Below are 25634 nucleotides of genomic sequence, written 5' to 3'. Positions count from 1 at the left end.
GCTGCTGTGTGTGCAGGGCGTGAAAACGCTCGCTCCCCGGCCGCAGGCACGGCTGCAGTGGCTCTTCGCCACCCCCGGCCACCAACGTTCCCTTGTCCCCACTGCCAGTTAAAGGCAGTTCCTCGGGCGTGCGTCCCTTCAGCGACCGGAGAGACTATTCCCAAGGGGGGCGGGGCCGAGCGCGTCGGAGGGATTAGCACTCTCATCCGGGCATTTCAGAGATGCCGCCGCCGCCATCTTTGTTTTGTGCTGAAAGTCGCTATTGACGCCCGCGGACGGCCGGGCGAAGGGAAGTGGCAAGATGGCGGCTCCCAGGGCGGAGGCGTGGAGGCTCGCCCTGTTGGGGGGCCGTGGGGCGGGGCGCGCCTGCGCCTGCACCTGACCTGAGCGCGGCTCGAGCTTTAGACCAGCGCGCGGCCGCGCCGACCCCCACCCCCGCCGCGAGGCAGCGCAGGGGTCCTTTAAGAGGCTTGGGCCCAGGGGCTAAGCGGTGCGAGGGCGAGTGGGGAGAAGCGGTGACGTCACCCAACTCCGCCCCCTCGCCCGACCGCCGGCTCCGCTGCCGCCATGTTTAGTTGTTACTTCTTCACACAAGATGGCGGCTCCCAGGGAGGAGGCATGAGCGCCCTGCCGTTACCGCTCCTTCTGCCGTACAGTTGCCGCGTCGGGGCCTAACTGTAGCTCTTTGAAGCGGCTCCTATGGGAAGGAGTCATAAGGCGGGAAGTGAGGATCGGACACTGCCTTGAGTTTGGTTTGCAGTGGAAGAACTGACCCAGGAGGAAGAGAATAGGGGGGAACGGGGAGCTAGTCTCAAGATGGCGGCTCCCACGGCGGCAGGCGCAGCCTGAGCAGCAGAGGCGGACTAAGGGGAGAGGCGCGAGACTTCACAAGCCGTACGGCGCGAGCCCCTAAACGGCCCTCGAGAGCTCGAGCTGGTTCCACCGGCCTCCGGCCCGCCTCCACTCGTTAGGTGTGTCGAGGCTGTTTCGGGAGCGGCGGCTGCACTAAGGCGCTGGGCGGGGAAGCGGGACGGTCTCAAGATGGCGGCTCCCACAATTGTGGTCTGAGCGCCGGCGGGGCTGAGACGACCGCGGCGCTTGTGGCTCCTTTCCACCCGCCCCGGAAGCCGGCCAGTGCTGGGGACTTGGGGGTGTGGGAACCGGGCCGGGGCTCCGCCATTTCCGGCGGGGGAGGGCTACGACTGAGGAAGGGAGGAGAGAGAGGCGGCTCAAGATGGCGGCTCCCAGGGCCTCCCGCCCGAGCTTGTAAGCGGGAGCGCCCGGGCAAGTACTCGGGGCGACGGGACTCGGCGGCCTCCAGCTTCTTGAGCCTAGGCGCTCGACAGTTTCGGGCGGCTCTTGAGGAGACGGGGTGAGCGAGAAGAAAGGGAAGAGCCAAAGGGAAGGAGGGCAGTTAAGATGGCGGCCTCCATGGAGTCGTCTACCGCTGTGTGAGGAACCGCTTCTCCGTGAGAGCTGCCTTAGACGAAAGGGGGTGTGTGAAAGGAATTGAGGGGCTCCTTTCCCGCTTGTTGACTTCTCCCCACCGCACCCTTTCCCGGAACTATGGCTTCGGCCGTGTCGCCCGCCAACTCGCCAGCGGTGCTCCTGCAGCCCCGCTGGAAGCGAGTGGTGGGCTGGTCGGGTCCGGTGCCGCGGCCCCGCCACGGCCACCGCGCCGTGGCCATCAAGGAGCTCATCGTGGTGTTTGGCGGCGGCAACGAGGGAATAGTGGACGAACTGCACGTGTACAACACGGGTGAGTGCAAAGCCCGCTGGGTTCTCGGCTCTTTCCCTCCCTCCATCTCCTCCCTCTCCCTCCTCTTTCCTTCCTCCCTCCCCTCTTTCCTCCCTCCCTCCCCTCTTTCCTCCCTCCCTCCCTCCCTTCCTTCCTCCCTTCCTCCCTTCCTCTTTCCTCCCTCCCTCCCTTCCTCCCTTCCTCTCTCTCCTCCCTCTCCTCCCTCCCTCACCCTCTACCCTTCCCTCGCTCTTTCCCCCCTCCTCCCTTCCCCGTCCCTCTCCCCCCCGTCCCCCTCCCCTTTCCTCCCCCTCCCCCTTCCTCCCTCCGCCCCCCCCTCCCTCCGCCCCCTCCCTCCCCACTGATCGGCTTGCCCCTCCCCTTTGCTGTGCCGGGCTTCAGTGCTTTCCTCTGATCTTCTCCCCGTTCCCCTGTCTCTCCCGTGTTTGAGGATTGGTTTTCGTTAGTTAAAAGAAAGCCCCTAGTCCGACTGGTGAGGGAGAGGGGCTGTCTCCAGCGGTGGTGACTTCAGACCCACACCGTTACCCAGCGGGCTGGGGCTGGGGCTGGGGCTGGGGCTGGGGCGGGCGGATGTGTCGCCTTGGCGCAAGCAAAGCTCTGCTCACTCCCTCCCTTCTCCTGCGCCTGCTCAGCTCTACCTCATCTCGAGTGCCCATTCTGGAGAAATGACCATTTCTAGATTACAAATTCGTTCTCTGTCTCTCGAAAAAGGGAGGGAAGGGAAGCGCTCTTAGGGCGCAGAGTTTAACATCCGCCAACCCGGGTCATGCTGGAGCCTTGGGGACCCCATAGGACAGGCCGGCGGCAGGGCCGCGTCTCCCTTTCGACATTGACTTTTGCAGCATTTCTTTCCAAGTCGCCCCTTCTAATCTGATGACTTCTGGTTTACAAGCTGAATTCCGGTTACCCCCCAGCGGCCTGCGTAGTCCTGTGTCTCTCCGATTCTGCGGAGCCAGGGGGTTACCCCGCCCGCTCTTCTGCCTCCCTGCAAAACCCAAGCCCTTGTTAGTTGGGAGGGGAAGGAACCTCTCTCTTCAGCTATGGCTGATGCACCACGGCCTTCGTGGGGTCCGTTTGTTGTTGCCCCTGCCTAGTAGCCTTGCCTAGTCTCTAGGGCAGAAAGCCTACTGCTGTCCATGACAGCTTTGTGGCATCCTTTTTCTTGGTGGCCTCTTGGTCCGTTTTGTGCCCCTAGCACAAGGGTCAGCTCCCAAGTTGCCTACTGACTGCCCCTTGGCCCACAGGACCCTGGCCTTGCCCAGAAGGCAGAGTCAGGGTGGTGAGTTCTGTCCCAGGCAAGACCTGGAAGAGTGTGGGTGAGGGAAAAGCCCCCTGCAGGCAGGTGAAGGGGGCTTGGGAAGCCCTAGTCCTCAGTGGCAGGTATGCCTCCCAGCACTAACCCCTTGCTCCGCGGCCGTTCTCTTCTGGGGGCTCTGGTGATCCCCTGGCCTCGGTGGTGGCGCTGCAGACAAACCCTTGCTGGGTGGGCTTTGTGTCCTGGGCGGTGAGAGGCTGCTGTCCTTTGACTGAGCTCCAGGGCCTCGATGCTCTGGGGATGGGAAGTTGGAGCTGCCTGGAGGGAGAAAGTTGGTTGAGGGAGTTGGGAAGGCTGGAGCTGGGCTCTTGGGTGCTGCTTCCTTCCCCACCCCCCAAGGCAGAAAGTGCTGGTTTCTCCACATCTCGGAGATTATCGCCACCTACCACGTTGACTTTGAAAGGCTGGGGGGTTGCCGGTGGCCCTTTTTCGTTCCAGGTCTCTCAGCACCTGTTGCCTCCAGGGAGCAGGGCCTTTCTCAGCACCCCCTGGGCGGGGGCGCTTGGTGGTTGGTGGTGCCCCGTGCCAGCCCAGGCAGCTGCAGTAGCAGGAATTAGCTCAGTAAGCTAAGGCTTCTCCAGTGGTGGGGCTGTTTATAGAGGCACCGTCACCATGAGCAGCACCTTCTCCACTCTTTGGACCGACTTTCTTCTCATAAGGCCTGGAGCAGGCTCCCTGGCAGGGAAACGCAATTTTAGAAAGTAGGGCAGGGGCCTAATTACAATCGGCTCCAAAGTCCACCACCACTGCTGCCTTGGCTTCCTGGGGCCTCTGCATATTCATTTGTTTATTAAAATGAATTGACCACTTTGGCATGAATTCATTACCAGTCTGCAAAGACAGGTTGTGCATTAGAGGGTAGCCTGCCTTCCAAAGGGCTGCTTAAAATGAAGCTCTGGGATCCTCCAGGATAGCAGTTTGGAAACTGTCATCAGCAATTCCTCAGACTTCTCGAGAGAGCAGCTGGCAGACCCGACGCCCTCTTCCTCACCGAGGTTTCTGCTGACAGGAATCAGCAGAATCGGTGGGAGTTGCCCCCTCCCGCCAGCCCAGCCTCATCACCTTTGTCTTGTCTCCTTTTGTTGTATTTGGGATGAGGTCAGGGCATATTGTCATGCTTGTGCCCCTTGCACTTCTGCGGGATCAGTCCTCAAAAAGCCTTCCACCTTTGGAGAGAGCTGATCTGGAAGGGGTCCCGGGCTAGGATAAGAAAGCTTGAGGGGGTGCGTGCTTTGAGAGGTCTTAGGGTAGCTACTATCCTTGTCCTTAGGGAATTTTAGTTCCACGTGGCAAGCCAAAGGATTCAGAGTGCTGCCAGGTATTGGGGGGTAGGGGGGGAAGCAAGAGCTTTGGCCACGGTGGCTCTGTAATGTCCATAGGCTCTTGGAGCTGGAGGGAGCCTTGGAAAACATCTAGTGGAACTACTTCCTTGTTTCTGCAGATGAGGAAATTGGGGTCCAAGAGGGGAAGTGACAGGTCCAGGGTCGCCCCCCCCCCCAGCTGGTGGCGGAGTTGGGCGGGAGTGCAAACCTTCATAGAGGCCATTCTGCCACCTGTCTCTTGGGGCCCATCACCTTTGAAACGCCTCCCTTCTTCTCTGTCCCTGTATCTAATTGGTCATTGTGTCGAGCAGGCATCAGATCTGTCCCCTTCCACACCAAGCCCTCCTTTCCTCTTACTAGACTCTTGCAGTCACTTCCTGATTGGCCCTACTAGTTTCATTTGTCGGGAAATCCTGTTCACCCTTCAAGGCCCAGCTGAAATGTCACCTCTTCTGAGAAGCCCTTTCCATTCCTGCCCTGCCCTTTCCAGCAGTCACCCTGCTGTGTGCTCCCGAGGGCCGGGCTTGGGTCAGAGCTCTTCTAGGGTGTTTGTCTCATCGTGGGAGGGGGGCACGCAGCCTTCCTACCCCATTGGGAGTATGAGCACAAGAGCGGTGTCTTCTGTGCCTCTCAGCACGTCGTGTGAGAGGAAATGCTCGAATGTGACAGGTGTAACAAAGAGGAAGGCAGCTCGTTGAACTTGACCAGCCACCTCACTGCATGGGCACCAGTCTCTAGGTGGTGATGGGACAGTGGCAACAAGGGATGGATCTGGCAGAACATGAAGTGAACAAGGGATGGAGCTGGCGGAGCATGAAGTGAATGGGGGAGCTGATGAAACACGGAGAGGCCAGGGCACAGCCTTGCTTAGGAGAGGAGAGCTAGAGTGGTGTTCATCTAGGGCAGGGTCCTTTCCCCATCTTCCCCTCCCAGTTGAGAGCCAGCATTTCCAGGATGAGGGGCCCAAGGATTGGGTTACATGACACCCCCCAGATGATTCAGAGGTGACTGAGAGCAGCTGTCACATTGAAAAGCTGGGAGAAGGGAGGAGAGCTTGCTTGTGTGCTTTCAGCGGGTAGAACCCGGACTTGTGGGTGAGATGAGGAGCCGCAGGCTTGTCTTCACACCAGGAGCTGTGCTCCCTGACAGACCTCTCTTGATGGGGGTGGGGAGGGCCCCTGCCCTGCCTGGAGTGTTCTAGAATGAGATGGGCACCTCTTGGGTCTTGTAGAAGGATCTGGTGAGCGGGAGCCCCGAAGATATCACAGGGCGCTTCTGGCCTGGCCTCCTGGCTCACTGATCAGCGTGTGATAGGAAAGCTGCCAGCTGACCCCATGTGCCATTTAGCTTTGTTCCAAACCCTGACCCACGGCCCCATAGCTGTGAGCTTTGACCACGAGGGTGGGTGCTCAGGGGAGTGAGGGTGGCTGCTTGGACATGGGACCCTTGGGCAGGCACAGATTGGTCACTTCAAGTCAATGACAGGGGTCTTGTCTCTGTCTCTGTTTTACACTGTGACCTCAGGTGTCGCTTGCCCTCCTGGGCTCTGCCCCTTTATCTACCGAGAGCAGTTGGCCCAGGCAGCCTTGGGTCTCGTTATGCATTTACCCTGGTAGCTTGCATGGAGCTCCCTCCAGGGATTGGTCAAGACGGCTCTCCAGTGCGCAAGGCTGTTGGCCTTGGCAGCTCTTGCTTTTCTGGGGTGGTTTTTGCACTAGGAATGAAAAAGAGGCAGAGGGCCAGGATCCAAGCTTGCACACGTGGGTGGCACAGGTGTTGCCCCTCTGCTTTAGGGAAATGGCAGGGGAGCTCTAGTGCTTGGCATGTCCGAGGCCCAGTGACTCAGCTGGATGGCTGCAGAGACTGTCAGCCTGCTCGAAGCCTACCATCAGAGTGGGTGCTGAAGAGCAGGGTGGGGCTGTTCTTGCCTCGGGAGGAGTGGTGGTGGTACAGTTGTGCTGTGGGGGTTTTTCTGTTTTTGTTTTTGTTTTTGAGGTTAGGTCTTGCTCTGTTGCCCAGGCTGGGATGCGGTGGTGCCGTCTCAGCTCACTGCAGCCTCGAACTCTGAGGCTCAGGCAGTCCTCCCGCCTCAGCCTCTTGAGTAGCTAGGACCACAAGTGTATGCCACCACACTCAGCCAATGTTTTAAAATTATTTGTAGAGACGGGGTCTCCCTGTGCTACCCATGCTGGGAGTTGTGCTTTGGATGAGGGCTAGCCTTGCACACAGTTCTGCACTGAGCCCTGGGGGTGACAGCGTGAGACTGGGTGGGACCAGAGTGCAGTGGGGCGTGCATTCCCAACCATGGCCAGCCGCCTGGCCCCGGGTGCACACCTGAATACGGAAAAAAACACTTTGTTTTTTCTCTTCTATGGTCTCACACTTTTGGCCACCAAACTGAATAGTCTGTGTTATATCACAATATCACAGCATCCCTGTGTGGAAGCCTTCCCAGTTCCCACCCCACAGGAATTCCCCCCATGCCCTGTCATGTCCTGGGGGACCCATCTTGCATCTTGAGTCACGTGGAAGGGGCCTCATCTCCTTCCGCCATCTGCTCGCCGAGATCTCACCCAGGCCAGCTCAGGGGCACCGAGTCGATGTTGCACCTGGCCCCCAGTTTGGGGTTTCTGGAAAGAGTGTGGCAAATCCTCTGAGGGACCCCTCATAGGAGGTTGTTTTCGGGGAAGCCCTGGCCTGCCAGGTGTGAGGGGAGTCAAGTTCGAGGACATGAGGGAAGGGCCTGGTCCCAGCTGAAGGCTGGCCGTGACATCCTGTGGAAGCAAAGCAGTGCCTAGGGTCTGATTCCCCTCTTTCTTGGTGGTCTCCTAACCCCCATGAGCTTTTGAGAAGCTTCTGTCACGGCTCTGCTGAGACTGCCGCCTCTGGCTTGCAAGAATGTTCTGGAGTAGCATAGGTGTGGCAGCGGGGGCAGGGAGGGATGCTGGTGGACCATCACCTAGGAGTACCAGAGGAGGTCCAGGAGGTCAGAGCAGAGGCTGGGTCTCATCCCCGTGGCCCTTCGCAGCCTGCAGTGGTCGCTGTTTTTGGCCACTTGAAAGTGCTGCTCTGGGCTCTGGCTGTCCTGATCCTGTGATGAAGGGACAAAAATGTGGGCTCCAGGGAGGAGGAGCACAGGCCCACCAATAGGGTATTTTGGGGAGAAGTTCATGTCTGATCACTGAGTGCTAGGGAAGGAACGCAGGGGCTAGATCCCCGCTAGCTGACGAGGGATCTTGCACAGTAACTTCCCGCTCATTAAGATGACCTTGGCTAGAAGCAGGGTAGTCACAGGCTGTTTTGCAGTGGCCTGAAGTCGAGGGGTTTGGAAAATGGCCCAGGTAGCGCGGCTGGAGTTGCTAGAGCGCCTGCAGGAATGGTGCTGGCCCAGCCCCTCTCACCAAGCTTGACGGCTGGCAGATTTGGGGAATGAGAGGAATGGGGCTCCTGGGTGTTCTGACTTCTGCCTCCTTCTGTTCCCCAGCAACCAACCAGTGGTTCATCCCAGCCGTGAGGGGGGACATTCCCCCTGGGTGTGCAGCCTATGGCTTCGTGTGTGACGGGACTCGCCTCCTGGTGTTTGGCGGGATGGTGGAGTATGGAAAATACAGCAATGACCTCTACGAGCTCCAGGTAAAGCAACTCCAGGTTCTCACTCTGTCTCCTTGGCCTCACGTGACCTGATGGTAGTAGCTTCAGGGTTGAGGCAAGTGGGAGGTGGAAGGGATGCTTGAGAGTCTGCCAAGGCCGCTCTGAACTTGGCCCACCTCAGGAGAAGGCAGGGCCCAACACCCAGGACCTTCTTGCTCCAGCAAGGCCCCTAACTCACCCTCAGCCATTTCCTCCTCCACCACAAGTTGCCCTGGGCCCCCGGTGGTGGCCTTCTCATCCCACGGTTCAGTCTCCAGGTCTTGATTTTGCAGGCGAGCCGGTGGGAGTGGAAGAGACTCAAAGCAAAGACGCCCAAAAACGGGCCCCCTCCATGTCCTCGGCTCGGGCACAGCTTCTCCCTTGTGGGCAACAAATGCTACCTGTTTGGGGGTCTGGCCAATGATAGCGAGGACCCAAAGAACAACATTCCGAGGTGAGGCTTGGTCCTTTTCTCTGTGGAACCCCCCGGATGGGTGTGCTCTCACATGCACAGGGCTCTGTGGTGTCCTAAAGAATGTGCACAGCAGAGCTCCGCAGCTGGGTCCCTTTGTCGTGGTGGGTTGTAAATGAGAGAGCAGCACCAGATGCCCTCTCAGGAGCTTTCAGGCTCCAGAATCACTACTGACCCTGAGCAGGCCTCGTGGGAGAAGGGCCAAGCCGGAGGTGGAAGCCACTTTGCTTTGGGCTGGCCCAGCTCTCAGACTCGGCTTAGAGCTGCTCGCGTTCCTTGTCGGCCTCCGCTGCCTACAAGTTTCCTGATGGGTATTTTCCAAGGCCCGTGGCCAAGGACTCTTTGTCTGGAGGTAGTCCCAAGCTGGCGCCCCCTCTTGCTCTGTGCAGCCCTCGTATAATGCCCAGCTTTGTGTGCATGGTGGGGGCCTGCTGTTGGATCTGGACTCAGGGCTGCTGTGCAGCCTCATCCACCCTGTCCCCTGTTCCAACTGGATTCATGCTAGGGAGCTTCTGGCAGCCCCTGCCTCAAGAGCTGGAGCAGAACTTCAGAGCTCCCATGGCCCTAGCCCCTTTGTGTGCTGGGGAGGCCGCCACTCACTGATAGCCATCCAGCGAAGCCTCTGGCGTGAGGAGTTGAGACTTGCTGTAACTGATTTTTCCTTGTCAGGTACCTGAATGACTTATATATCCTGGAATTACGGCCAGGCTCCGGAGTGGTAGCCTGGGATATCCCCATCACTTATGGGGTCCTACCACCACCCCGGGAGTCACATACTGCCGTGGTCTACACCGAGAAAGACAACAAGAAGTCCAAGCTGGTGATCTACGGCGGGATGAGTGGCTGCAGGCTGGGGGACCTGTGGACCCTAGACATTGGTGAGCAGGATGGTAGCACCCCAGCAGCCGTGGGACAAAGTGGGTCTGCCTCTTGGCTGGCCCCATGGGTGGCGCTGTTGTATGGTGAGGTGGGGCTCGTAGGGAGCTGGAACGTACCACTTTGTACTTTCCTCTTGTCATGGTGGGCCAGGGTGGGGAACCCTGCATCGTCCCTAGGTTTGGGGTTGTTATCTCTGCCCTGTGCTGGCTCAGTGGGCTGTGTTGGTCTGTGGGCCTAGAAGAGAATAAGACAGTAAGGCTTTCTAGAATGGAACTATCTGGATCTTGGTAGCGTTAGTCCCTCTTGACTCGTCAGTGGTCAGACTGTGTGTGGAGTGCTGCATCCTGGTCTGACTGCTGTGGTACCATTGGATGGCGGTAAACCATGAGGCCTTCGGGGACTGCTTGGGCAGGTCACCAGGTGGTGGTATCAGGAGTGGTTGGGGAAGATTGCTAACTGTGGATCTCCAGAGGCCTCTTCCACTGGGAGAGAGGAGATGCCGATGTTGTCCTATAGATCAGAGTCGGCACTCCAAAGAAACAGTTTCCTGTGAGAGAAATTTCCAACAGTGTTTGCCAAAATGTCTGTAGCCTAAGGTGGTTATGGCAGTGAACGTATTTCATGGAGAGTTCAGGGTGCGCTCACCACTCCTCCCCCAGCACAGAGTGCAGTGCTGGCTCAAGGCAGGCGTTCAGGATGTACTGAAGGAGCGCTATTGCTAGGCTGGTCAAAACTGCCTGGGTAACACGGGAATCTAGCTACCATGACAACAATCAGAGGGCCTGCCATGGGCTGTAGGGAAGCCAGGGATGGAATTCTCTTACTGAGACAGATCCTACCTTCCTGAGCTAGCTTGAATCCAGGGAACGGCCTGTGTGCAGTCTAGCTTGTGTAACCCTTTCTCCTCCGTCTCTCTGCAGACACACTGACGTGGAATAAGCCCAGTCTCAGCGGGGTGGCGCCTCTTCCTCGCAGTCTCCACTCGGCAACCACCATCGGAAATAAGTGAGTGGCTGCTCGCCTGCATCTCTCTTCTCTAGGCTGGCGTGGCCCCTCCCCCGAAGGGCTCTCACTCAGTTTTGTCCTGTCAGACCCTAAGGCCTGAGGATGCCTCTTTCTGGCTGGGCTGGCATTCGGCAGCCCTATTTTTCCATTACGACCCTGGGGGACCAAGGAAAGACAGATTCAGGGGGGAGAGGGCCACACACAAGCTGAGTCTGAGACCCTCCCTGGGCCTGTGAGGCTCCGCCCCATCGGGTGCAGAGTGTTATAGGTCCTCTGTGCAAGCACCTGGGTGTCTTTGTGAATGCCCAGGTCCTAAAGGGAACCTAGGAACTGTGGACAGGAAGGTGAGCTTTAAATGAGCCGAACGGCACTTTTATGTGGTAGAGGTGACACAGTTCTCCAGAGGGCTGAGCCACCAGGCAGGAGAGGGCCACATCAGGAGGCTTCATGCATCGTTGGGGACTCTCCTGGGGAGAGCCAGAGGACCGAGCTCTAGAACTGGGGTAGCAGAGGTGGCCTCTAGCTTGGCACCAACTCTACAATCCTTTCCCACTCTTCCCTCCTCACTCCCAGAATGTACGTGTTTGGTGGCTGGGTGCCTCTCGTCATGGATGACGTCAAAGTGGCCACACACGAGAAGGAGTGGAAGTGTACCAACACGCTGGCTTGTCTCAACCTGGGTATGGCCTCCTCGGGCTCCGAGTGGCCTGTGGGAGGCTGCAGGAGGCCGGCCCTTCCCAGCCTAAGAGCTGTGTGGGGTGTGCGGGGAGCAAGCTGGGCCCACGGCTCCCTTTCGAATACACTGGAAGGATCCATTGGGCAGAGCTCTCTGAAGCAATGTTCTGCCTCTTGAGTTTTTTGAATGAGCTCTCCATCCAAATGGCCCAACATCCAGAAGTGCAAAAGCCTCTACAGCACAGGGCCTCCCTCCTTCCTCCTGGTTCTGCTTCTCAGAGGCAGCCATATGGGTGGTTTCCTGTCCACCCTGCAGGGGCTCTTCATATCCGAGCATTAGCTATAGGTCCCTTTAAAAAGAAACAATGGCAGCCTGGCGCACGCAGGGCCGCACCTGGCCTTTCTCATCCGCCGTATCTTGGAGATCACTCCACATCCCTGCCCCGCAGCAGCCTCCTTCGAGTTGCGGTTGTGCTGCTGTAACTTGTACAGGCGCCGCTCCGTGAGTATCCTTGCACCGTCTCCACCTGTGTGCAAGTGTATATCCTAGGGGTGAAAACCTAGAAGTACGGTTGCTGTCCGATGCAGCTGAACTGCCCTGCACAGAGGCTGTGCCCACATAGGCACCTCTGGTGGTACCCTCACGGAATGGTCAGGCCACTCTTTGCCAAGCCTGATGGGTGGCCGAAGCTCCCCTCCGGGTCACCTTGAGCCCCAGCTGCTGCAGGCCCAAAAATCAAAATCCCTGGCGCCAGTGGCTGAAGTTTAGATTTCTTCTGTGTGAGGGTGTGTGTTTTTTCTTAAGATTTTTCTATCACGTTTTCCCTAAACCGCCTTCCCCGTTGCCGTCTCTTTCTGTGAGTTGTAGTGTTCCTTAACGGGCAAGGAGGTAAACCTCTGACTGTGTTTCTCGTGGTTTTCTTAGTTGGCCATTGGTGGTTTGTAATTTTATTTTTTGTGTTGCTTTTTGCCACAAAGGGTTTCTTTGTTTTGTTGTTTTTAATGTAATAATCCAATAACTTCTCGATTTTAATTCCCATCCTTGACAACAAAAGAACCAAGGGCAACCAGGGGTGGCGGGTTTTCTCCATCCTCCCTGCTGACCTCCCCTGTCTGCCCTCCCCCAGATACCATGGCCTGGGAGACCATCCTGATGGATACACTGGAGGACAACATCCCCCGCGCTCGGGCTGGCCACTGCGCAGTCGCCATCAACACTCGCTTGTACATTTGGAGTGGGCGTGACGGCTACCGCAAGGCCTGGAACAACCAGGTCTGCTGCAAGGACCTCTGGTACCTAGAGACAGGTAGGCCCAGCCCAGGCGACCCCCCTCCTCCCGCAGCCTCCCACCCCTTCTCACCAACTGCGTTCTCCCACAGAAAAGCCACCACCCCCAGCCCGAGTACAGCTGGTACGCGCCAACACCAACTCCCTGGAGGTGAGCTGGGGGGCAGTGGCAACAGCCGACAGCTACCTTCTCCAGCTCCAGAAATATGACATTCCTGCCACGGCCGCTACTGCCACCTCCCCTACGCCCAATCCGGTCCCATCTGTGCCTGCCAACCCTCCCAAGAGCCCTGCCCCAGCAGCAGCCGCACCTGCTGTGCAGCCGCTAACCCAAGTAGGCATCACGCTCCTGCCCCAGGCTGCCCCCGCGCCCCCGACCACCACCACCATCCAGGTCTTGCCGACGGTGCCTGGCAGCTCCATTTCTGTGCCCACTGCAGCCAGGACTCAAGGTGAGCCAGGGGACCAGGGACATTTGAAAGTAGGGGGCTGGCCTCCAGGGAGAGGCAGCGGCCAAGTAGGGGCTGCGAGACAGCAGCCTAGACAGCAGGCCAGCAGCCGGGAGCTTCGGGCTCGTCTCCAAGGGTCGTGGGGGGATGCTAAAGCCTGGCCCCGCCTGTGGAGATGATCACCCTCAGGGCACAGAGAAGAGCCAGACTCCCACACAAGCAGGCCAATAGAAGTGGCTCAGGGCTGCCTGCTGAGCCTCGGCAAAGGGGCTAGGGACTAGGGACGTCATGCAGAAGGTGATGGCTGACGGCTGGCCCCTTCTCTCATCAGGTGTCCCTGCTGTTCTCAAAGTGACCGGTCCTCAGGCTACAACAGGAACTCCACTGGTCACCATGCGACCTACCAGCCAGGCCGGGAAAGCCCCTGTCACCGTGACCTCCCTGCCCGCTGGAGTGCGGATGGTTGTGCCAACACAGAGTGCCCAGGGGACGGTGAGGAGTGGTCACTTGGGCGGGTGGGACTTCCTGCTGATCTAGTGGACTAAGTTGCAAGTGTACTGAGGGGTTCACATCCCTCTCGGGCTCTGGTACCACGCACCTCATGCCTTTCCCTCCTGGGACGTGCAGACGGGACAGCGCTCCTGTGAGGTCGTGGTGGGAATTAATAAGTTAATGCCTAGAAGGCCTAAGGGCATTTGCCATGTGGGCTTTCTTGTCCTGCAGCCTGAGAGGAGGATCTAGCCAGCTGGGCTTGCCACAGGCCCATGAGAATGAACTGGACCTGACTCTGGTCTTTAGAAAGGATCCAGAGCTCCCAGCCGCCTCTTGCCACGGGGGTTGCTGTGCATGGTCGGTGATGGAAGCTCTCCGTGTCTGGGGCCAGGAGAGCAGGGTCTGGCAGTAGAGAAAGCTGAGCCATGCTGGCGGGATGAGGCTCCCCAGAGCAGGGCTGAACCCCTGGGCAGGTTCCGTTGAGGTCCACCAAGCAGGGAGGTGGGTGGCACCTGTGACCTGGCCTCACATGCCTGTGCCCGCTGCAGGTGATTGGCAGTAGCCCACAGATGAGTGGGATGGCCGCACTGGCCGCTGCGGCTGCTGCCACCCAGAAGATCCCCCCTTCCTCGGCACCCACGGTGCTGAGTGTCCCAGCGGGCACCACCATCGTGAAGACCATGGCTGTGACACCTGGCACTACCACCCTCCCAGCCACTGTGAAGGTGGCCTCCTCGCCAGTCATGGTGAGTGTCTTCCGGGGCTTATCACTGTGATCAAACAAGCATAGTTATTCCCTCCGGGCTTTAGAGCTAGCCGTTGGACCATGGGCTGCAGAATAAGCTGTCTCCATTAAGGGCATCACCACCTCAGGCGAGACCTGCGGGCTCAGCCTCCTCCCTTGCCTGTTAAAGGAAGGGGGAACCAAGCTGTTCTTGGGCTTGGGAGCGGGAGGAGGAGGAAGGTGAGTGTTGAGGCAGGAGCTGTGGGCCCGCCATGGACCTCTTGGGTAGTTTCCCCATCTGTTTCTCTGCCTGGCCCATCACTCATCTCTGCCTCCTCCAGGTGAGCAACCCTGCCACTCGCATGCTGAAGACTGCAGCTGCCCAGGTGGGGACATCGGTTTCCTCCGCCACCAACACGTCTACCCGCCCTATCATCACAGTGCACAAGTCAGGCACTGTGACGGTGGCCCAGCAAGCCCAGGTGGTGACCACAGTCGTGGGCGGGGTCACCAAGACCATCACCCTGGTGAAGAGCCCCATCTCTGTCCCAGGAGGCAGCGCTCTGGTGAGTGATGGGTGCTGCCGGGCTACGGCCACTGCCAGTGGCGACTGACTGCCCTGGGCCAGCTCCAGGAGAGTCTCAGCCAGGCCATGCCCTTATTTGGTTTCCAGATCACTCCCTGCTCCATCCCTTCCTTTTTAGATTTCCAATCTGGGCAAAGTGATGTCGGTGGTCCAGACCAAACCAGTTCAGACTTCAGCAGTCACAGGCCAGGCGTCCACGGGTCCTGTGACTCAGATCATCCAGGTGAGCTCTCAGTCTCTACACATACGCAAGAGTGGGGGCCTGGGTGCCAGGCCACAGGAAGAACTCGCGTCCCTGCCCATGGAAGATCCCATGAGCACACATGGCTCAGAAGGTTCTGCTGCTCAGTCCCCTCACTGACAGCCTCCAGAACATTCCCTGACCCACCAAGGCTGCCAGCGGAGAGTAGCCAGACCACACTTCCCTTCCTGGCAGCGATGCCAGCTCATGCACCTGCTTCCCTCTTTCAGACCAAAGGGCCTCTGCCAGCGGGAACAATCCTGAAGCTGGTGACCTCAGCAGATGGCAAGCCCACCACCATCATCACTACCACGCAGGCCAGCGGGGCGGGGACCAAGCCCACCATCCTGGGCATCAGTAGCGTCTCCCCCAGTACCACCAAGCCCGGCACGACCACCATCATCAAAACCATCCCCATGTCGGCCATCATCACCCAGGCGGGCGCCACAGGTAGGGGCCTCCCCCGACATACGGATGTCTGCAGGTCCTCGCTAGAGGGGAAATGGAGTCTGGGTTATGAGGCGTGCTGTGTTTCCGTTTAGTTTACCCTTTTCTACCTTCTCCTTGCCGCCTTTGGTGTCTAAGGTTGGTGGGGAGATGGGCCGGGCTGTGGCTGTGACTTGTAGATCTTCATTATAATCTAGGGGCAGCAGGGGCAGCCCTCACAGAACCTGTCTTCCCTGGGCCCCCACTCTCCCATCCAGGTGTGACCAGCAGTCCTGGCATCAAGTCCCCCATCACCATCATCACCACCAAGGTGATGACTTCAGGAACTGGAGCACCTGCCAAAATCATCACTGCTGTCCCCAAAATTGCCACTGGTCATGGGCAGCAGGGAGTGACGCAGGTGAGGCACCCCCAGCCGTCTCTCAGTCCAGTGTCCTAGTGTAGTCCACCCCAGCACACCACGCAGGTCCTCCCGACGGGCCTGGGAGGGGCAGCGTCGGCGGCATCCACCAGCCTGGTGGTGACATTGGTGGCACTTTCCTCTGGTGTTCCAGGTGGTGCTTAAGGGGGCCCCGGGACAGCCAGGCACCATTCTCCGCACTGTGCCCATGGGGGGTGTTCGCCTAGTCACACCCGTCACCGTCTCCGCTGTCAAGCCAGCTGTCACCACGTTGGTTGTGAAAGGCACCACAGGTGTGTACCCACAGGCCAGGGCCCCTGCTGCCCCTAGATTATAATGAAGCAGGCTGGCCTCCAATCCCCATGGCACAGCTGGGGGCACAGCAGCTGCTCTCTCCCGAACCGTCTGTGCAAGCAGCTCCAGAGTGCCCCAGCCTGTGTGGGAGGAGCCGCTGGGAAGGAGACAGCAGCAGCCTTGGCCCAACTCTGCCTCCTTTCCTTCAGGTGTCACGACCCTAGGCACAGTGACAGGCACGGTCTCCACCAGCCTTGCCGGGGCAGGGGGCCACAGCACCAGTGCTTCCCTGGCCACGCCCATCACCACCTTGGGCACCATCGCCACCCTCTCAAGCCAGGTGATCAACCCCACTGCCATCACTGTGTCTGCCGCACAGACCACGCTGACAGCGGCAGGCGGGCTCACGACCCCAACCATCACCATGCAGGTAGGGCAGGGCCTGAGGGCACGTGTGGGCGAGGGACCCCACACAAGTGGAAGCATGTGAGGCTCACACCGTCCAGCCACAGGCCTTTCCTTCCTGGGGTCGCACTGCTGCCGGGCACAGCCATGGCGGGCCTTTCCTCACCTGGGGTATTTTTTTTTTTTTTTTTTTTTTTTTGAGACGGAGTCTCGCTCTGTCACCCAGGCTGGAGTGCAGTAGCCGGATCTCAGCTCACTGCAAGCTCCGCCTCCCGGGTTCACGCCATTCTCCTGCCTCAGCCTCCCGAGTAGCTGGGACTACAGGCGCCCGCCACCTCGCCCGGCTAAGTTTTTGTATTTTTAGTAGAGACGGGGTTTCACTGTGTTAGCTAGGATGGTCTCGATCTCCTGACCTCGTGATCCGCCCATCTCGGCCTCCCAAAGTGCTGGGATTACAGGCTTGAGCGACCGCGCCCGGCCCACCTGGGGTATTTTTCCTGGTGTCACATGGTCCCTGTGTCATAGTCCGTGGTTTGGCCGTCATGGTTTGGCCATGCCTGGTGTTTGAACACCGAGTTCTTCCTCTCGCTGTGTTCTAGAGGACACTGCAGCTCGTCTGCATGTGTGTGCGGTGTTCCCTTCATATGTATTAAGGAAAACGGTGAAACGTTTGTTGTTGGCCTTTGAGCACTGAGGGAGATTTCCATTCTCTGACAAAGGACTTGACTCCAGCCAGGCTCCTGCCTTCCCCTTGCCCTGTCCCCACAGCCTCTTCCTCATCCTAGTTGCCTTTGAGGCAAAGTGGTGCCTCTTCCTTGGCATCTGAGCAAGTCGGTGTCTTGGGGGCAGGGGCAAGTGGGTCTTACGTTTGCCAGGGCCATTGAGAAGTGGTCAGTGGTCCCAGCCTGTGCGGTGACAGTGCAGGACAGTGGGAGGGACAGGCAGACAGCCAGCTGTGGCACTAACTCTCTTCCTCGTGTGTCTCCCCAGCCCGTGTCCCAGCCCACCCAGGTAACTCTGATCACGGCACCCAGTGGGGTGGAGGCTCAGCCTGTGCACGACCTCCCTGTGTCCATTCTGGCCTCCCCGACTACAGAACAGCCCACTGCCACAGTCACCATCGCCGACTCAGGCCAGGGTGATGTGCAGCCTGGCACTGTCACCTTGGTGTGCTCCAACCCACCCTGTGAGACCCACGAGACTGGCACCACCAACACAGCCACCACCACTGTTGTGGCTAACCTTGGGGGACACCCCCAGCCCACCCAAGTGCAGTTCGTCTGTGACAGACAGGAGGCAGCTGCTTCTCTTGTGACCTCAACTGTGGGGCAGCAGAATGGTAGTGTGGTTCGAGTCTGCTCAAACCCACCCTGCGAGACCCATGAGACGGGCACCACCAACACCGCCACCACCGCCACCTCCAACATGGCCGGGCAGCATGGCTGCTCAAACCCACCCTGCGAGACCCATGAGACGGGCACCACCAACACTGCCACTACAGCCATGTCAAGTGTCGGCGCCAACCACCAGCGAGATGCCCGTCGGGCCTGTGCAGCCGGCACCCCTGCCGTGATCCGGATCAGTGTGGCCACTGGGGCGCTGGAGGCAGCTCAGGGCTCTAAGCCCCAGTGCCAAACCCGCCAGACCAGCACGACCAGCACCACCATGACTGTGATGGCCACCGGGGCCCCGTGCTCGGCCGGCCCACTCCTTGGGCCAAGCATGGCACGGGAACCTGGGGGCCGTGGCCCTGCTTTTGTGCAGTTGGCCCCTCTGAGTAGCAAAGTCAGGCTGAGCAGCCCAGGCAGCAAGGACCTGCCCGCGGGGCGCCACAGCCACGTGGCCAACACCACTGCCATGGCCCGTTCCAGCATGGGTGCTGGGGAGCCCCGCACGGCACCTGCGTGCGAGAGCCTCCAGGGCGGCTCGCCCAGCACCACAGTGACTGTGACGGCCCTGGAGGCACTGCTGTGCCCCTCGGCCACCGTGACCCAAGTCTGCTCCAACCCACCATGTGAGACCCACGAGACAGGCACCACCAACACCGCCACTACCTCGAATGCAGGCAGCGCCCAGAGGGTGTGCTCCAACCCACCATGCGAAACCCACGAGACAGGCACCACCCACACGGCCACCACCGCCACTTCAAACGGGGGCACGGGCCAGCCCGAGGGTGGGCAACAGCCCCCTGCTGGTCACCCCTGTGAGACACACCAGACCACTTCCACCGGCACCACCATGTCAGTCAGCATGGGCGCCCTGCTTCCCGACGCCACTTCTTCCCACAGGACCCTGGAGTCTGGTCTAGAGGTGGCGGCGGCGCCCAGCGTCACCCCCCAGGCTGGCACCGCACTGCTGGCTCCTTTCCCAACGCAGAGGGTGTGCTCCAACCCCCCCTGTGAGACCCACGAGACGGGCACCACTCACACGGCCACCACTGTCACTTCCAACATGAGCTCAAACCAAGGTGAGTGAAGGCGGGTAGCTTGACTTTCATGGTGTCCCAGCCCCCCAGGCCGAGAGGCCAAGACAACGATGGCGGGGGTCCGTCCAGAGTCTACCAGTCGGGCTCCTTGGTGCCCAGTTTACCAGTGGAGTGGGCTGGGGCGTCCTGGCTATACCTGAAGCAGACGGAGGTCTCCAGGAGCCTGTCCTGCCCTCTCTGGCCCTCCCCTTGGTGGTAGAGGAAGTCCATGGTGGTCAAGCCAAGTGCAGGCCTGGGGGGTTTCTGCTGAGCAGCCGCCTGCCTGTCGCCCCCATAGATCCCCCACCCGCTGCCAGCGATCAGGGAGAGGTGGAGAGCACCCAGGGCGACAGCGTGAACATCACCAGCTCCAGTGCCATCACAACAACTGTGTCCTCCACACTGACGCGGGCTGTGACCACTGTGACGCAGTCCACGCCGGTCCCGGGCCCCTCCGTGCCGGTAAGAGCCCAGGGGGCCGTTTTCCTCCCTGCCTTCCTCACCTACGCCCATGCAGTTCCACACTTAGACACCAGATGTCGCTCTTGTACCAGGCATGGGGCCGCTCCTGGTCCCTTTTCCGGACCATAAAAGGGTAGCCTCGGTGCCTGCTGTGGCAGGAGGCAGGAGCCTCACCGTCCCCCACATCCCTGGGGCGCTTTTATTTCTGTGACTGGTTCCCATCGCGTGTCACTTCACCGCAGCCTGTATAAGACATGGTGGGGATCTGAGTGCCCATTTGTCCAGGCCAGGGTGACTGAGGACAGGTTAAACCTGACTGGGGGTCTCAAGGGCCTTTGTCCTCATGCTGCTCAGAGAACCACTGTTCCCTCCCTATTTAACATGGGCTCAAGCTAGCCCATCAAGAATGAAAACTTAGGCCCACAAGGAAAGGTGAAGGCTGGCTTGCTTCTCAGCCCTGCTGCCTGGCTCTGGCCCCTCTCCTCCCCTCTGACAGGGGCTTCTCTCCCTTTCTAGAAGATTTCATCAATGACTGAGACTGCCCCAAGGGCTCTGACTACTGAAGTCCCCATCCCGGCCAAAATAACAGTGACCATAGCCAACACAGAAACTTCTGACATGCCCTTCTCTGCTGTTGACATCCTGCAGCCCCCAGAGGAACTCCAGGTGTCACCAGGGCCTCGCCAGCAGCTGCCGCCACGGCAGCTTCTACAGTCGGCTTCCACAGCCCTGATGGGGGAGTCCACCGAGGTCCTGTCAGCCTCCCAGACCCCTGAGCTCCCAGCCGCCGTGGATCTGAGCAGCACAGGGGAGCCATCTTCGGGCCAGGAGTCTGCCAGCTCTGCGGTGGTGGCCACTGTGGTGGTCCAGCCACCCCCACCTGCGCAGTCTGAAGTAGACCAGTTATCACTTCCCCAAGAGTTAATGGCCGAGGCCCAAGCTGGCACCACCACCCTCATGGTAACGGGGCTCACCCCTGAGGAGCTGGCAGTGACTGCCGCTGCAGAAGCAGCCGCCCAGGCCGCAGCCACGGAGGAAGCCCAGGCCCTGGCCATCCAGGCGGTGCTCCAGGCCGCACAGCAGGCCGTCATGGGTGAGCACTGGTGCCACCTTGGGGGAGCAGTAGGCTATGGAGACATCCTGGGAAGAGGAGCCCATTTCCCTCGAGGGTGGCGTGAGCCAGATGTGATGGGCAGGACAGGCACAGGGGACCCCAGGCAGACCAGGTAGTAGGGACTGCCATGAAAGACAGGCCGGCCGGGGTTAGCGCCCGGGAAACAGGCAGGGCCCCTCAGCCAGGGCTTAGTCTACAGTGGAGCACAGTGGGAGGTGGACAGGCTCTGGGGGCCTCCGCCCGGGCTGCCCGCTTGCGGCCAGCCTTCCTAGTGAGTAGTGTTTCTCTCCACCCTGGAGCAGGCACTGGCGAGCCTATGGACACCTCTGAGGCAGCAGCAACCGTGACGCAGGCAGAGCTGGGGCACCTGTCAGCCGAGGGTCAGGAGGGCCAGGCCACCACCATCCCTATTGTGCTGACACAGCAGGAGCTGGCTGCCCTGGTGCAGCAGCAGCAGCTGCAGGAGGCCCAGGCCCAGCAGCAGCATCACCACCTCCCCACTGAGGCCCTGGCCCCTGCCGACAGTCTGAACGACCCGGCCATTGAGAGCAACTGCCTCAATGAGCTGGCCGGCACAGTCCCCAGCACTGTGGCGCTGCTGCCCTCAACGGCCACTGAGAGTAAGCGACTGAGGGCAAATTGATGCTGGGGTGATAGGGGCACCCAGGGAGGTGAGGGCAGGATGGGAGGCTCGGTCCCACTTGGGAGCCAGGTCTCCAGAGTCTTTCCTGCTGACACCTTCTTTCTTCGCAGGCCTGGCCCCATCCAACACATTTGTGGCCCCCCAGCCGGTTGTGGTGGCCAGCCCAGCCAAGCTGCAGGCTGCAGCTACCCTGACTGAAGTGGCCAATGGCATCGAGTCCCTGGGTGTGGTGAGTCGGGTGTGTTGGGGCTCTTGAGGCCTGGGGGGCAGCACTGCCTCTGGGTACCGAAGGCCTGATCTCGTCGCACCGATTCTGTCTTCCAGAAGCCTGACCTGCCACCCCCACCCAGCAAAGCCCCCATGAAGAAGGAGAACCAGTGGTTTGATGTAGGGGTCATTAAGGGCACCAATGTAATGGTGACACACTATTTCCTGCCACCAGATGATGCTGTCCCATCAGACGTAAGTGTCCCCAGGTGCTGATGTCCTCAGGTGGGTGAATCTTGACTCCACCGCCCTGAGCGGGGCTTACAGGAAACTCTTCCATCTTTGGGCCAAGCTGAGTAGCCAGGAAGCCTGAGGAAGGTGGGCAGAGACCATCCCCCCTGAAGCAGTAGAAAAGAAGAGCTTTGGCCGGGCGCGGTGGCTCAAGCCTGTAATCCCAGCACTTTGGGAGGCCGAGGCGGGTGGATCACAAGGTCAGGAGATCGAGACTATCCTGACTAACATGGTGAAACCCCGTCTCTACTAAAAATACAAAAACCTAGCCGGGCGCGGTAGCGGGCGCCTATAGTCCCAGCTACTTGGGAGGCTGAGGCGGGAGAATGGCGTGAACCCGGGGGGCGGAGCTTGCAGTGAGCCGAGATCGCGCCACTGCACTCCAGCCTGGGAGACACAGTGAGACTCCGTCTCAAAAAAAAAAAAAAAAGAAAAGGAGAGCTTTGGTTCCTTCCCTCCAGTACCTGTGCACAGTCAGCCTTGCCACATCCCTCCTTGCTGTGAGGGGCCAGCCACCACTGACTTCTTTTCCCTCTGGCCCGTAATCACCATGGACCTGCAACGTTCCGGGGGTGGCTCAGAGCTGCCTTCTCCACAGTGGAGTTCATGCCACTCCTCTCTTCCCAGGATGATTCGGGCACCGTCCCCGACTATAACCAGCTGAAGAAGCAGGAGCTGCAGCCAGGCACAGCCTATAAGTTTCGTGTTGCTGGAATCAATGCCTGTGGCCGGGGGCCCTTCAGCGAAATCTCAGCCTTTAAGACGTGTCTGCCTGGTTTCCCAGGGGCCCCTTGTGCCATTAAAATCAGCAAAGTGAGTCTTGCCATCGGGTGGCCGTCTGTCCCTGGTTGGTTCCTGCACATGAGGTAGCCGGTGGGGGGGGTAGGAGGGCTAGGTTTTGAGTCCCAGTTTGTCTTAGTCCTTCCACTTGGGGGAAGATCTCTTTGAAGCCCCTTGAACTACGACATGGAATATCTCTACTGTGTTAGAAAATGGCTTATGGGAACCATGATCAGTCAGTTATGGAATCTTCTAGCCTGTTCTGTTGTTGACCTGACCCCCTGGGTTCTAGAGTCCGGACGGTGCTCACCTCACCTGGGAGCCACCCTCTGTGACCTCCGGCAAGATCATCGAGTACTCGGTGTACCTGGCCATCCAGAGCTCACAGGCTGGGGGCGAGCTCAAGAGCTCCACCCCAGCCCAGCTGGCCTTCATGCGGGTGTACTGCGGGCCCAGCCCCTCCTGCCTGGTGCAGTCCTCCAGCCTCTCCAACGCCCACATCGACTATACCACCAAGCCCGCCATCATCTTCCGCATCGCCGCCCGCAATGAGAAGGGCTATGGCCCAGCCACACAAGTGAGGTGGCTGCAGGGTGAGTGTCCTTTGTGGGACTCCTCAGGCAGCTTCTAGGGAAGGCACAGGAAGCTGGGTGCAGCAGGAGGAACTGTCACCACCTGAGATCTCTTCCCATGTGCAGTGTCTCCCTGCTTCCTTTGGTGTGCACACAGCCCCCCATGGGGGCGGCCATCGAGTGGAGCAGGGGACCCAGCTCCGGGCCTGGAGGTGCAGGGGACACTGCCTCAGGATGTTTGAGGGGACAAGCAGTGAGAGAGCTGGTAGGAAAGTGTAGGTTTCCAGGCCTGAAAACAGCGTGTCCCACGTCCCTGGAGTGCAGCAGGTGAAGGATGGAGGCCAGCCTACCTCCTGTCAGGTCATGCGCCTGCTCCAGCTCCCCTGGGCTCTGGGACATGGGAGGACAGTGAGAGGTGGAAGCTGAGCTGAGCTGAGTGGGTTTCTAACCTACGTCCAAAGGGGAGTGAGTGATGGTGTGTTCTGGTCCCAAGGTGTGGCGTAAAAGGTGACCACCCACAGGGCAGGTGCCCCACCCTTGCCAGCTGCTGGTCATGCCATGTGGCACCAAGAGGCTCTGTGGGTGGGCAGGGCACATGTGTTCCTTGCTCTTGTTCTGTCACAGTGCTGCTCACCCATCTCTCTCTTTCCTTCCAGAAACCAGTAAAGACAGCTCTGGCACCAAGCCGGCCAACAAGCGGCCCATGTCCTCTCCAGAAATGTAAGCAGGAAGCCCCTTTCAGGAACCTTCGAGGCTGGGGAGTGGAAATAGCTGGGCTCAGCCTCTCGTCAAATGACTGACTGGGGGCCCGTAACCGGCCCCACACCAGGCCCTGCACTGGCAGGGCCTCCAGTGGTGCGGGGCCCACACTAACTTTCTCTTTCCTTTTTCTGCCTTCCAAGGAAATCTGCTCCAAAGAAATCTAAGGCCGATGGTCAGTGAGAGGAAGCTGACCAGCCCTGGATTCTTCTCCAGAACCCCCTGCTTCAGGAACACCCGCCAGGGCCCACCCCTCCCGCCCCATCCCGGCATTCGCACTTCACCCTCGCGAGCCGCTGTTCACTCCTCTCCCCTTTCTCTTTCTCTCTGTTTTTAAAATAATCTAAAGAAAGCACATTTTACCATTGCTGTTGGGAGGAAGCAGAGGCAGATGGGAAAGCAGAGAGAGGAGCGCGCTTCTTTTCCTCCCTGCTGCTGCCCACCCTGGGGAGAGACCTTTGCGGGGAGGGAAGGCGGAGCTGAGGACAGCCAGCTCCGCCCTCCCAAGGCTGTGCGTTCCTGAGGGCCAGGTCGGGGGCGGGCATGGAGTGAGGAAAGGCACTCCTCTTGGCCCTCCCCAGAGTGGCTTTCCCAGCACCCTGGCCTGGGTGTCTGGTTCTGTTTTCTTTTCTACCCCTGTGTTTCCAGTCACCTAACTTCCCTTCCTCAGGCTCCCCCCGGCCCGTCCTGCTCAGTGACCCCACAGGAAGCTTACACATTTTCTCAGAGGCCTTTGTGCTCCCACCTCTTCTACCCTCCCCCTCTTCTTTCCCGTTTTAAAAAAGAAAAGAAGGAAAAAGAAAAAAGGGGCAAGGAGCCCCGCGGCGGCCTGGGCAGTGCCTGTGCAGACCTCCCTGCAGGCCACACTGCCAACTGCTGCATTTGTTGTGTTTTTTAGGTTGAAATTGGTGAAGTTCACACTTTCATTGTAATTTTAGCGTGTGGGGTTTTGTCCCTTTTTTCTTGTTGTTAGCTGTGTACAGAATGTGTAATCTTTTTTCTTTTTTTTTGTTTTTTGTTTTGTTTTGTTTTGTTTTTGTTTTTTTATTTTTTTCTTCTTGGCTAATTCTTGGCAGGGATCTTTCTGGAGGAAAAGCTGGGGCCAGCCAGGGCAGGAGAGGTGTGAAATCTGCTACGTGGGGCCTGCTGTTTGCCGCCCAGCCCAACTTCCTGTTGCTGGCCCCTGCCCTCTGCCCTTTTGCCTGTCCTCAGGCCGCTGGAACAAAGGAAGGACAGCTCATTCCTCATGGGCGATCACTCCGCATCTATAGGGTTGAGGCCGGGGGAGCCTGAGGGAGGGCTGGGGCCTCCTTGTCCTGGGCTCCCAGCTCTCCCCCTGCCCCCTCCCTGAGCACCACCGGCACCGCCTCCCACACAGGGCTGCTGCTTTCCGCAGGCACTGCTCCACCTCCCCCAAATTGTCATGGAAAGGGTGGAGAATGGAGGGGAACCAGGCGTCCTTGGAGGCAGCCCAGGAGGGCAACTGTAATGTCACCCACAAGGGAGGCTAGGGCAGTGGAGCAGGCCGCCAGCAGCAGCTACCCAGGCCAGCCTCCATGGCTGGGGGATCTGTTTGGAGTTTTCTGCCCCCGACCCTGAACTTCCGTCAAGGAGCAAGGCTTGCCAGCAAGTCAGAAGGATTTAAACTGAGCAGCCAATCTTTCCAGCCCTCCCCCACCGACCTCTGCCTGGAGATGCAGCAGCCTATGTCCTCCAGGACCTCTGGTTTGTTGTATTATAGTATATTTCGCTGTGGAAAATGTCACGTTTAGTCACCTTGGAGCCCACTCACCTGGTCCTGTTGTTTTACCCCATCCCTTCTCTCGCGCGCCTATTGATTTGTTTCTGAGGAGAGTACACCGTTCACTATTGTAGAGTAACCCCTGTGACTCAATATTACCATAGTGCGATGTCGTTTTGTGCTATTTTGAACAATTAAAAGACTTTTTTTGAAATAAC

General features: G+C 59.2%; 1 protein-coding gene and 1 long non-coding RNA gene across 4 annotated transcripts; one reads left to right on the top strand and one right to left on the bottom strand.

Annotated features, from left to right (window-relative positions):
- Window positions 1-361: 361 nt before the first annotated feature.
- Window positions 362-25634, top strand: HCFC1 (host cell factor C1). Of its 3 annotated transcripts, none has more exons than XM_025371726.1 (26): window positions 362-1759; window positions 7881-8029; window positions 8320-8480; window positions 9168-9376; window positions 10298-10382; window positions 10956-11062; window positions 12185-12364; window positions 12438-12797; window positions 13126-13286; window positions 13835-14032; window positions 14352-14576; window positions 14715-14819; window positions 15068-15287; window positions 15542-15684; window positions 15839-15977; window positions 16188-16408; window positions 17374-18850; window positions 19146-19309; window positions 19958-20402; window positions 20726-21043; window positions 21177-21295; window positions 21391-21528; window positions 22192-22377; window positions 22637-22937; window positions 23573-23636; window positions 23819-25634. In XM_025371726.1, exons 1-26 carry the CDS (start codon window positions 1567-1569, stop codon window positions 23856-23858), a joined length of 6108 nt encoding a protein of 2035 aa, XP_025227511.1. In that variant the 5' UTR covers window positions 362-1566; the 3' UTR covers window positions 23859-25634. The 3 variants fall into 3 exon arrangements, with proteins under 3 accessions (XP_025227511.1, XP_025227510.1, XP_025227509.1); XM_025371725.1 differs by having other exon boundaries at window positions 19826-20402; XM_025371724.1 differs by having other exon boundaries at window positions 19826-20402; window positions 20723-21043.
- LOC112615107 lies at window positions 2440-3798 on the bottom strand. The gene is made up of 3 exons (XR_003117279.1): window positions 3461-3798; window positions 3160-3332; window positions 2440-2744 (listed from the first exon to the last, which is right to left on the bottom strand). It is a non-coding gene; the product is annotated as an uncharacterized LOC112615107 (long non-coding RNA).

The sequence above is a fragment of the Theropithecus gelada genome, chromosome X, assembly GCF_003255815.1.
Source record: "Theropithecus gelada isolate Dixy chromosome X, Tgel_1.0, whole genome shotgun sequence".
In the NCBI taxonomy this organism is placed as follows: domain Eukaryota; kingdom Metazoa; phylum Chordata; class Mammalia; order Primates; family Cercopithecidae; genus Theropithecus; species Theropithecus gelada.
This window is presented reverse-complemented; position numbering and strand designations above follow the sequence as displayed.

Bases quoted from the DNA above. Each gene is read 5' to 3' on its own strand.
- HCFC1 (XM_025371724.1), top strand. From the start codon at position 1,567: ATGGCTTCGGCCGTGTCGCCCGCCAACTCGCCAGCGGTGCTCCTGCAG. The intron at 12,365-12,437 runs GTAGGCCCAGCC...GTTCTCCCACAG, and splicing joins CCTCTGGTACCTAGAGACAG to AAAAGCCACCACCCCCAGCC. The intron at 15,978-16,187 runs GTGTGTACCCAC...CCTTTCCTTCAG, and splicing joins GGTTGTGAAAGGCACCACAG to GTGTCACGACCCTAGGCACA.